Raw genomic sequence first — 13076 nt, forward strand, 5'->3', positions numbered from 1 at the left:
TAATTGAGTTGGGAATTGATTGGCTTTACATAAAATTGTTGATGAATTAAATGACCCGCACGCACTGCACTTTAATTTAAAGGGATACTGTCATCGGAAAACATGTTTTTTTCAAAACACATCAGTTAATAGTGCTACTTCAACAGACTTCTGCACTGAAATCCATTTCTCAAAAGAGCAAACAGATTTTTTCATATTCAATTTTAAAATCTGACATGGGGCTAGACATTTTGTCAATTTCCCAGCTGCCCCTGGTCATGTGACTTGTGCCTGCACTTTAGGAGAGAAATGCTTTCTGGCGGGCTGCTGTTTTTCCTTCTCAATGTAACTGAAGGAGTCTCAGTGGGACATGGGTTTTTACTATTGAGTGTTGTTCTTAGATCTACCTTAGCTGTTATCTTGTGTTAGGGAACTGTTATCTGGTTACCTTCCCATTGTTCTTTTGTTTGGCTGCTGGGGGGAAAAGGGAGGGGGTGATATCACTCCAACTTGCAGTACAGCAGTAAAGAGTGATTGAAGTTTATCAGAGCACAAGTCACATGACCAGGGGCAGCTGGGAAATTAACAAAATGTCTAGCCCCATGTCAGATTTCAAAATTAAATATATAAAAATCTGTTTGCTCTTTTGAGAAATGGATTTCAGTGCAGAATTCTGATGGAGCAGCACTATTAACCGATTCATTTTGAAAAAAAAAAAAAATTTCCCCATGACAGTATCCCTTTAAGTTCTGTAACTACTATTTTGAATGGTAGTGAAGTAATCTTACTAGACACAAAATCAGTTGTTACAGACGGGGTACAATACATTTGTAGCCTCACAGAGCATTTGTTTGTTTTTTTTAGAAGGGGTCAGCGACGCCCATTGGAAAGCTACAAAGAGTCAGAAGAAAAAAGCAAATAACTATAAAACTATAAAACAAAAATTGAAACGTTGCTTAGAATTGGTCATTCTCATAATAAAAGTTCCCTTAAAGGTGAAGCACCCCTATAAGAGGCCCAGTGATCAGGAGATTGGAGAGTTTAAGATCATTTTGGGTTAAATCTGGATTATGGTTTAAGTACAACAATATATAGATAAAGTAACTTTGGGATGTGACTATAGTGGGATTATAATGAAGCTCGCTGAGAATAGCTGATGTATTTTATAATATAAACATTGTGTGGATCTTGATCACATGGAAATGAGGGGCCAATAGATGGCACTAGACACAAATGAAATTAAAACGAATGGAGATAGTGTGGAATTCGCTTGACAAAGAGCTGTAAACTTGATCTGTAACTTTCGGTGATCACAATGAATAAAAGCGCTAGAAACAAGTCCCGGGCTGCTGTAGCGCATTAACACTGGAAATAAGTACAACTCCGAACTATCAGCAGGTTCAGTATAAACCCCTCCCCGCTCATCTGCATGTCCAGCCTTGGGCCAATCACACAGAAGGGGCGTGCCATTGTTTTCAGAGGGTGTTGCTGCCGCTTGTCCGTGCTGATGTGGGAGCAGCTGTGAATTGAACGGCCCGGGGCTGTGGGAATACATTGTAGGCAACACACACACAGCGCCTCGTACAGCTCATTTCTCTGGTCCATAACCGTCTCCAGACACCCAGGCCGGGCTGCACGACGCTGATGTGAGGATGTCAGTGGCAGGACTGAAGAAGCAGTTCCATAAAGCCAGTCAGGTAAGGGATGAGCCATTGCCTCTACAGTGTGACACTAATAATATTCCTGGCTACACATAATGACAGCTGACACGTGACCTGGCACCGCTCCTCCTGTGCTACAACACCAGTTGATTGCTATTTCCCCAGCATCTAGATATATTAGGGGTGCAGCCTGCAGCCCCCCCCCCCACTCTCAGTTGTACTATTCCCACCCTATAAGTAATAGCAGCACTGCTTGTAATCCTTATTATACTATCATGGGGCTGCCTCTTTCTCTTCTGCTTTATTGCACTGTACTTCTGTCTGTCATGCACAGAATACAAATGTTCCTTTCCACAGTAACACATCATGTAACATCTCCAAATAAATCATGTACTAGCTTTGCAATCAGCATTACCCCTTTCTGGCCCTGGTATCACTCTACTGACACCTTCTCCTTCTCACTGTCACAGTGAGTGTTTCTAATCACACTGCTGCCTGGGCAGGGTCACAGCACAATTAATTCCTTCTACAAAGCCTGTTTGATTAGGGGGTGTCCCACCTGTGGATGACAGGGGATTCTGGGAGCTGTAGTTCAGCTGCAGGTTTCACATCCCCAGTGTATGGCGGCTGATTAGAATAACACTGCTGCTGGCTGGCCTTGCACAGCACTGAATCAATAGCGCATCAATAATCCACTCTCATTGTACAAAGCTGTTAGACAGATGACAGTAATTGCACGAGCTGATGTGCGAGGGACGTAGGAGTATAACAGTGTTTCTACGATTCCAGGCACCACCTTCAAGGAATGAAGCTGCTATTTTCAGCATATCTTCTGTTTATGTCAGTTGGTATTATAATTAGAGATCACAGTGCTTTTGTTGTCAGGTGGGATTTGTTTCTTTAACATTGGGTCCCAAGTATGCACTTTGCATCCAATATTGTGTGTGTGTGTATTGGCATGGGCTTTATATTAGACAACAATCCTATATGATTCTGCCAGATGAAAAACAAAATCCTCCCAAGAAACAAAGCAGACTGGAAAGCCCATGATAATTTGTGTTTCTGGAAGAAATGTTACCCAGTAAATTCAAAAAACCTATTTACTCCTTAGTGGTTTCATCGATAAAGCATCAGAAGACATTTGGTTTATTGGCCCTGCCTGGCTTTACTCCAGGACAAGAACCTGTATATCAATAGGTAGGCACTTTTGCCGCCATTTACATTCAGCAGTGTTCAATCCGCCACATGATTCACAGTGTCTGCGACGCTCTTTCATCTTTAAATCAGAAGCAGCGGCTCTCACAGACCTGCACTATAAGTCATTTTCAAGTGTTTTATTCCAGGATTCAGGCCTGCAGGACTTGCACAGTACCCAAGCAACAATGATATGTGATGCTATTAATGTTCCTCTGTACTGGTTCTTATGTATGTTGTGAGTCAGTACCACACACAGTTAGAAAAGAATCACTTTAATCCATTATTTCCATATAGCACCTGTAAATCAGGGGTCCCCAAAAGTTTTTTTACCTGTGAGTCACATCCAAATGTAAAAAGAGTTGGGAAGCAACACAGGCATGAAAAAAGTTCCCGCGGTGTGTCAAATAAGGGTATCAATTTGGTAGCCCTTATGTGGACTGGCAGGCTCTGTTTGGCAGTGCACCTGGGTTTTATGCTACCAAAACTTGCCTACAAGACAAGAAATCAAAAATAAGTACCTGCTTTGAGGCCAAGGGGAACAACATCCAAGGTGTGGTGAGTAGCTTGTTGCCCGTGAGCCATTGGTTGGGGATCAATGCTTTAGATCACACTGACATGAAAAGGAAAAATATGGAGATTTTAGACAAGATGTGAGTCTCCAGTTGGACAAACCTTAGCAAATTTAGTAGTATTCAAAATGGGGAATCCTAGTCGAGTTACCCTATTGATACATTCATTTGCTTTGAATAGTTGAATGCCATTCTGTTCTATGGGATGTTAGAGCTCAATTGAAGCGCAGAGCTCTAACCCCTAGTTCTCAATCCCCCAAACTAAACCCCCCTTAACTGCCTTCCATTGGCCCCCTCACCTCTCCCATCTGGCACAGTGTATTAGACAGAAAGGTGCCCCAATTTGAAAATCTGAGCCTAAAATGCAGAGCCCCTTAGCGGAGTTCCCCGGCACTATCTTCTGACCATTTGCATCCTCTTTAGGAGCATGCACAGTTAGGACTAGTCAGGAATCTGCTTCTGCACTGTGCGGGGAGGTAGAGGTAAGGGGGGCTGATGGAGGGCAGTTAAGGGAGGCTGTTGTTGCTGGGGGGTTAGGTCTCCGTAATGCAGTAATGCAGTGCAAGTTAATAGGGGGACTACCGATTTGTAAACACTCTTCAGTGCTGGAGCAAATCCTTCAAGCATGAGAAACAGCTTGCTAAATCTGAAAGCATCTACATTAACCATCATCACTGCTCAGTAATAAATACTGATGCATAATAAATCTGCCCCAAAGTTCTGATTCCTGGGGTGCATGGAGTTTAATACTGACTGCACACAGATAATTGTAGGACCATCTTATAAGACTGGGCATCTGTTGTGCAATTTGTTCATTTATGTGTATAGCTATATTGCACTGACCAATGCAATTCAGCAAATGTTTATCAAGCCTTTCTCTAATCTTTGAAATTCAGACTCCCTGTGGCTTCTGGGAAACCTGGTTTTCTGGTTATGGATTTTGACTTTGATGTGGCTTCAAAACAACTAGGACACCCCATACACCATACAGTTCAACCAGAAATTATAAAATTTATTATAAAATTGTATGTCCAATAGGATGTAGGGCCATATAGCCTATATCTAAATGAAGGCCCTAAAGTTGTGCGCAAAAGTGGCTAAATTATAAGGAAAGGGTGGGATGGCTGCTTGGGAAACATAGGAGTACTCTTGGGGAAACATATATAAATGGTTTACCCTTCTCAATATATAGTGAATAAAGTACCCCCTCTTGTAAATTATAAGGAAATTATAAGTTACCAAGGACATTTCATTACCATATAAAAACACGAGGCTGAAGGCCGAGTCTTTTTATACATGTCATGGAACTCTGAAGTAACTTCAAATATTCTTATATTTTGCAACTGGGGGTACTTTATTTATTGTAATACACAACTTTCAGTGAGTCATGTGACAGAAATGACATCAGAACTCACCGTTTATAACTGATGACATCAGAACTCACCGTTTATAAGGATATGATTTACAAGATATTCATGGTTTTGTGTATAATTATACAGTTATGGGACCTGTTATTCCAGAATGCTCGGGACCTGGGGTTTTCCGGATAATGGATCTTTCCGTAATTTGGGTCTCCATACCTTAAGTCTACTAGAAATTCATTTAAACATTAAATAAACCCAATAGGCTGGTTTTGCTTCCAATAAGGATTAATTATATCATAGTTGGAATCAAGTACAAGCTACTGTTTTATTATTACAGAGAAAAAGGAAATCATTTTTAAAAATTTGGATTATTTGGATAAAATGGAGTTTATGGGAGACAGCCATTCTGTAATTCGGAGCTTTCTGGATATCGGGTTTCCGGATAAGGGATCCTATACCTGTATATGGTTATATGTTTTATCTCTGCTTAGGTTTTAAAATTGTTACAAGCTTTCTCTGGTTTTTCTTATTGGTTCCATTTTTATCTTTTATTTTGCACATGCTGTTTACTCTTCTGCATGTGTTTGTATTCCTGAATATGTGGTAAGCCTGAGTAATTCTTCTCTGTTTGTGTGTTCGGATTTCACTCTTGTGTCTTGCAACATGCCGTGGAACAGCTGTGAATCTGAAACATGAATAGACACTTGCCAATGTTAACCATCAGGGGGAATATGGCCTACTTAATACTTACTATTCTTACTATACTAAAAGAGAGCTGGGACTGATACAGCAGAGAAACCTGCACTAACTGGATCCGTGTTAGAACATCAAATTTGAACTAAAACAAAATGCTATATCTATCTATTTTAATGGATATGTTCTGTCGGCTGTTACCTATAAATATAATTGCTATTGAAAGCAGTGTCTGACTGTTTATATTTTCTGCACTGCTAGTTCTGACTTGTGAATCAGTGTAACGGTGTAACAGATGGCAGCTGACTAAAGGGCACCTGTTGTGTGAAAATGTTTTTTTAACTGGAGTGCAGGCAACTAGAGCCCGCACTCCGGTTGGGGGTAACAGTAGTTTTTTCTTAAAAAATTGCCCCCCATCAGTGCTAGGACACCCACACCAGAGGGAGCACCCAGTTAGAGCGGCCATGTTGAGGCACATGCATGTGCATATTGAGAGAATGCTGCAACTTGCTCATTATCAGTAACGTAACTGGAAGGGGGCGGGATGTGCCGCCGGGCCCCCGCCCCCCTCCGTAACAGATTTTTTTTACCCGAAATCGTCAGTGCGCGAGCTGCCGGGGGGCCCTGAGGGGGTGCGGGCCCTGGCCCAATTGCACCCCCTGCTCCCCCTGTAGTTCCGCCACTGCTCATTATGCGTATGCGCGTGATGTCAGAAGCTCATAGGGCTTCCCATTAAAGAAAAGTGTCATGTGATCCATTGGGATTTAGACCATATGTCATAGGTCTTAATCAAGAAATAGTGCGCATTAAAGTTGGACCATGTTGAATTAAAGATAGTAGGTTTGCTGGGAAAATGAGACTACATGCAAGGCAATCAAATTACTTGTTTGTGTTCCAACTCTATCCATTTTTAAATGCAGGTGTTAATTTAAACAAGTGTTACATTATTGGAACATATAGCCAGAGTAAACATTACTGTTTTGTTTTAACTACTGCAGCACACTTTTCTGTAGACTTGCAAGTTGACCCAATCAGGCCCGGATTTGTGAAAAGGCCACCAAGGCCCGGGCCTATGGTGGCAGGATTTTAGGGGGCGGCATATGGCCCAACCACACCCACATTGGTTTAGAGAAACTGGGGATGTGCAGGAAATACGATAGTTTTTTAAATTTCCCTTGCGCCAATCCCAGTGCTTCTGCCCAGGGAACTTTCTCAAGCAGTGTTGTGCCTTTGTCTTCAGTGTTTATCCAAGGCTTACCTTGAGAAGAATTAGACTTGCACATGTGCAATGTAAAATTGGTAAATTTTACTCTTCTGCTCATGTGCAAAGGTAAAGGTAGACCCCAGCGAGACACATTAAGGATGGCAGCAATTCCCAATTCCCAACTGTCCTGTTTTTAGAGGGACAGTCCCTCTTTTGACAGCTTAACCTGCTGTCCCTCATTTGTACTGGAAAGTCCCGTTTTTCTCTGCACTGAACAGCCAGAAAAAGTTTCTAACTTAATTGGCTTCTGGCAGGGAGCCCAGAACAGCCACAACAAAAGATAAGATACATTTGTAACAATCCAAATGTATCTAGATAAACAATCTATATTAGCAAATAAGTAATTGTAACAATATAAGATAACACGTCCCTTGGGAAAGGTCCCTTAGACTCACAGCTTAAAGGGCAATTCACCTTCATTTTCAAAGCTGTAATAACTGGAAAAAAAACACAGAAATATGTTCAAACTTTTATAACCAGTGGAAAGTGCAAAATAGTCAGCACATCCTCCTGGCTTTTTCTTATTTGTGGTTCAAGTTTTCCCAACGGCCACTATCCACAGCTTACAAGATGAAACAGCACCACTCCTTCTTAAAATAAAAATGCCTTTATTGGAACACTTTAGGGCATTACAGCAACGTTTCGGGTCACATCGCTTGACAAAGGGTCAGATGTGACAAAACGTTGCTGTAATGCCCTAAAGGGTTCCAATAAAGGCATTTTTATTTTATGAAGGAGTGGTTCTGTTTCATCTTGTAAGCTCAAACTTTTATAACCTGTTGAATTTTGTAAAATGAACATGGTAATTAGGGGGTGTGGCCACACAAATTGGCGTGGTCAAAAAATGTTGCCACACTACAAGCAGCAACTTTTTGGTCCCTTTATGTTTCCAAAATTATGGGAGGTATGCATCATGCTGGTTCTTCCCAGGTTCTTCCCAGTCCAGGGGAAAAAATCCAAGGAGGGGTGCATAACATTTTGGTGCCCCCTAGTGCATTAGGGTTTCCTTGTCCTTGAGGGGGATTTTTGAAGATGCAATATGTTCTCTTTAAATACATGTAAGTGCTCATTTAGGAGAGCAAGTGCAGTGTGCAAAGTGCAATGTTGGAACAAGTCACCATTTTTTACCCACAATTCAGCATTTGCCTCACAAACTAAATTGCAGGTGTGAGTTGGGGCTGCACCTAATGTAATGGCAGCTGATTGAAGCCATGCAAACTGTTGTGTGTGTGCTTCAACATGAACTGGATGCATCCAATTATTTTTAATTATGTTGCACCAGTTGACGCAGACTGATGTGGAAACCCTGGAACTATCACTACCTTTGAGGTGTCAGTAGCTGTAAGGTTCCCCTGCATCAGTAGGCGCAGTGTATATGATTCAGCTTAATAGACTGGCGGGCCACTTCAATGCCACCAATGTGTACAATGACTGTGGCAAAAGTAGCATGAACTAGCCCTCTAATATTTCTTCTAAACACATATAAAAAACTGCTGAGTGCACCCAGTTAGGCAATCTGAATTCCTGTTGCATGGATGAGGCAATGGAACGGGCTGGTTACACATATAAGCATTTAAACATGCAGTTTCATATCAATTACTTAAAGAGATACTGACACCAGAAAATGAACCTTTTTTACATTTACCATAAAATTGACTTTACATGCTTCTTATCATTTTGCCACAAAGTATTTGCCCAATGCTTTTACATTACCTATCTGACTCCTTGTGTTCGCTTATGAGGGGGCGGCCATATTTGTGGAGCAGTAGTCCGTTAGCATTAGAAACTGACTGACAGGCTGAGATGGGACAGTGAGGTTGGCAAAACAGTCAGGTTTAGGAACTTCAACTAACAATTACTTACAGAAACAAACCTCTCAACAAATAATCAAATCAGCATGACCTATAGGTAATTTTTAATGTACATTCATAAAAAGTCGTTTTTAGTGTCAATATCACCTTCAGTAATAAAGGAGCAACAATGTACCGTAAGAGATAAGTCAAATATTCACAAGGGAGAAGACAGGAAAAACTGCCTCTGTGGATGAATACTTTACAGAATAACAGAATAACAGTTAAAAAACAGCCTTGAATGTTATATAAAAACTGAAACTTCACCATGGTTACCCAGTCTCAGGAAAAACTGTGTATTGTAAGCACCATAAAGCAAATAGGGATCATTTAACCAGAGCATGGCTCCATGCAAATAGACACAAATAGACATTTAATCATAAGCACAAAAATTTCACTGAGAATTCCAGGGTCATCTCAGAAAGCTCGCTAAATAGTTTGTACCACAACTTGGCATTTGGTTCACCAATGTAGATAAATTACTATCTACTTTGAAAAATTGTGCGCAAGTTGTGGTGCAAGCTTATATATATATATATATATATACACACATTAAAGCAGCAGACTGTTCTTGTATCCTTCACAGGGTTTCCATTGAGGCTGTTGACATCCATTGTGCTTTGCATATTTCAGCTGGCTAAAAAACACTACAAGCCACAAACAGCAGTTCCCATTCATTTTAAGGGGAAACGCCTGAACCCTTCTCCAAAATCGACCTGTACTGGAGGTTTAAGCTTTGCCATTTTTCCCTGTAAGTGAACGGCAGCAGCAGGTTTGTGGCACTTTTTAGCCGGCCAAACTGCAGGAAGCTGAGAAGGCTATGTGTACCATAACCCTAAGGCATGACAGGGAAAATAATATAAATAAAATACAGGCATGGAATCCGTTATCCGTAAACCCATTATCCAGAAAGCTCCGAATTACAGGAAACCAAATAATTAAAATTTTAAAAAATTATTGTGTTTTTTTCACTGCAACAATCAACTGTACCTTTTACTTGATCCAAACTGAGACATAATGAACCATTTTTGGAAGCAAAACAAGCCTTTTGGATTTATTTAAATATTTTTTTAGTAAGTTAAGGTATCCAAATTACGGAAAGGTCCCGAGCATTCTGGATAACAGATAATCTTGTTCATTATGCTAAAAATGTATATTAATTTTAGAGACATAAATCAAAACTAAAACATAATGCCTGGGCTGTATCTTTTTAAAGTCCCCAAAATATATGTGGCCTTTAACATAACAAGCGTTCCATTATATATATGCCATTACATATATGCCATTTCTCTGTCCTAGTTCCTGTAAATGTTCACTATGTGGTTTTTCAGCAGAGACTAAACTATCTCTGGTACATCTCAATTCCCTTTTTTTCTCTTTCCCTTAAAATGCATATATTTTGCCTGCTTACTGTACATTAATAACCTCAAATTCACGACATACTTCACCTATGGCTCATGTATCAATACATGGCAATTTACATTTTTGCTTGTCTTATCAATCCTCTCCTTCCTTGAATATCTGTGTTGATAAGTGGTGATCCCATCTCTAAGTCAGCACCATTCACATGATTCATGGATATCTAGCTGCCCATAATAATATGCTGCGGGATGTGAAATCTTACAGCCCCATAATTAATTGAGTCCATAGTTGCTTCCTGGAATGTATTTCTGTTGCATCATTTGTTTTTGAGTGGAGGTGTTACTAGGTGTTGGCATAATAAAGACACGTGCAGGAGAGCAAACATAGCAGAATATGGTTTAGCATGATGTTCTCTCTACAAAAGAAATTGTAATTGCTTCAGAAAAATGCATAATGCATTCACAGCCAGTGCCGCTCCCCACCATTCCTTACTTTCTATTAGTATTTATACAGGTGTGTGGGAGCTGCAATATTGCTTGCCATTAATACATCTGAAAATCTTTGCCAAACTCTTTTACCATCTATCATTTCAATGGGGATCTTTTTGCTAGGGATTTTTTGTGATATTGCTTTAAAGTTAATGCAAGGTGGCATTTTAGATTGTATGCTCTTTTGGCCAGGGTCCTCTCAGTGGTATAACAAAGTCTCAGAGCCCCCCTACAAAAAACTTTGGAGGGGCCTGGCACACTGCAGCACCAGCCTAGCACCCCTACCTCCACCCACCCAGCCATTCAAATCCCCCGGAGGGGGGATTTTGGGATTTTTGTAACTATAGAGGAAGCAGACCCATGGTCCGGGCCCCCTTGCGGCCGCAGGTTCTGCTTCTTCTATAGTTATGCCAGTGGGTCCTTTTTATTTCTTGTATCAGTTACTTTTGTAAAATTAGATGTTCAGTGTACACATCATGTATTGTACAGTGCTGCAGAATATGTTGGTGCTTTATAAAAATGTGTTAGTAAAATATTAATGGCAGCAAGTCCAGGAGCCACAGAGCTTGTAGGACAATATCAGTTCCTATTCCCACATGTATAATCACTTCCGACGCACTGACACAGAACCGTAGTGCTCCCTTATATCAGTATTGACAGATATCTGTACTGACACAAACATGCATAGTTACCTGCCACACCCCAGCCTACTGACAAGCTTGCAGGCAGATAAATATGGCAGCAACATCACAGCACACAACCAAGATGCTAATTTATAGTATCCAAACAAAGTAAAAATCACCACCATTCTTTCCTAATCTCACCCAAAGATGATCCTTGACATCTATGACCATTGATGTGTTGAGATTTTATAGTGAATTATTTTGGTGGCAGCACAATTATACCAAAATCTTAATGGGGACATTATTGAGATACACTAAGCTGTTTTATCTAATAGAGAGAACATGCCTGCTGTGCTAGAGATATTCAAGTTCTGATAAAACTGACCTTTCTTATTCCTTCCTATTGATATCTGCCAAAGCTGGTTTCCTTTTATTGCTGCTTTCTGCTCCAAGGTCTGCAACCTGAAAGAATTTCAGGTAAGAGGCAATTAAATGGACATGAATAATGTAATGTAATGTATGAAAGAATATATATATATATATATATATATATATATATAAAGCATTACAGTATAATATAATTCTTTATTTATATAGTATTGACTTATTCCACAAGTTATATGTCATTTACATCGGTCCCTGTTGATATCAGGAGCCAATGAACCTGCCTGTAACTATCACTGGTAACCATAGAGTTAAGCAAGGCTTTCGTTTATTTAACAAATCAATTTCCTTTAGTGTCAATTTGTTTCCAAGAGAAGAACTATAATGCAAAGGTACTTTATCAGAGTGCCGTGTGTATCAGAACAGAGAGCTCTGTACTCAAGGAGACACCTACTAAGAAATGGTTTGTAAGTTGGATTTAACAGCACAGAAACACCCGACTCCGAGGCAATGGCAGTGTTATATGAATGCAGGGACTAATATAGATGAAAGCTGAGTACTAATCAGATTTCTGGTTGGTTAACAGAGAGTTGAGAGCTGTGGTTGATGCTTACACAGAGCTGTGCTAATGACATATAGTTTAATAGGATGCCCCCCATGGCATCTCCAGCTGTTGCATAACTCCCAGCTCTTAGCACCCCCTCTCTGCCCACAGAACTGTTGTAGTTACAAAACAGCTGGAGTGCCAAAGGCAGCCTTTGCCTGAATTAATGATCAGTTGTGCTCTCTTTCTGAAAGGAGAACAAGTGCCATCCATTACTCAAATTTTCTACTACCACTTGGGACTAAGCATATCCAATATATTTCAGATAAGATGATCTCTGAAAGTATGCTTTCTAGCTTGAAGCATTGCTCTGCCCAGTGGCGGAACTACCGGGGGAGCAGGGGGTGCGAGCGGGCCAGGGCACGCACCCCCTCAAGGGCCCCCCGGCCGTCCGCACGCCGCTGTGCGGCGCATATTCCTGGCCAGTTCCGGGTGTACGGAGGGGGGCGGCGGCCTGGCTGCATGTCCTGCGCCAGGGCCCGCCCCCCTCTAGTTACGCTTCTGGCTCTGCCAGTGTCATAAATAGATATTATGTCGCCCCTAGGACCCCCAAAATATCCAGAGGTTGCCCTGTTTTACCAATATATGTTGAAATTGCTCTATACCTAACGGGCTGGGCTCCCTTGCAGCTGCAGGGTCTGCTTCCTCTGTAGTTACACACGTTCCCTCTGCTTTGGTCAGCTACTAATTGATGATGGAAACTGCATTTCAGCGGCTGATAAAAAGAGCTCTGGCTACTCCATGGGAAAAGGCTTACTACTCCCTTGTGGATATGAATTTGATCTTTTGGGCAGTGTTTAGACATATTTATTTGTTTATAAATTCAGACTTTCTTAAAGACTGCAAGTTTTATATACCTAATAATTATTCACAATGCAGTGTTTTTACCTGGAATTCCAGCGTAATTGCGTTCACATGTTGCCACCTGTTTGGCAAAAAGCTCAGAAGATTTCCTGGATGCAGTTTCCACATTATTAGTATTAGAATGGCATCACTCCCAGCAAATGGCATTAATAACGGCATTAGTGATTGGAACTA

General features: G+C 40.9%; 1 protein-coding gene across 2 annotated transcripts in view; it reads left to right on the forward strand.

Annotated features, from left to right (window-relative positions):
* Positions 1-1413: 1413 nt before the first annotated feature.
* The window catches only part of sh3gl3.L (SH3-domain GRB2-like 3 L homeolog), a 32990-nt gene continuing 21327 nt past the window's right edge, over positions 1414-13076 (forward strand). Inside the window, exon 1 of one of the 2 annotated variants that reach the window (XM_018251106.2) lies at positions 1414-1676. In XM_018251106.2, the coding sequence (XP_018106595.1) occupies positions 1632-1676 (45 nt within the window). In that variant the 5' untranslated portion in view covers positions 1414-1631. 2 annotated transcript variants of the gene reach the window in all.

This window comes from Xenopus laevis, chromosome 3L (genome assembly GCF_017654675.1).
Source record: "Xenopus laevis strain J_2021 chromosome 3L, Xenopus_laevis_v10.1, whole genome shotgun sequence".
Lineage (NCBI taxonomy): Eukaryota > Metazoa > Chordata > Amphibia > Anura > Pipidae > Xenopus > Xenopus laevis.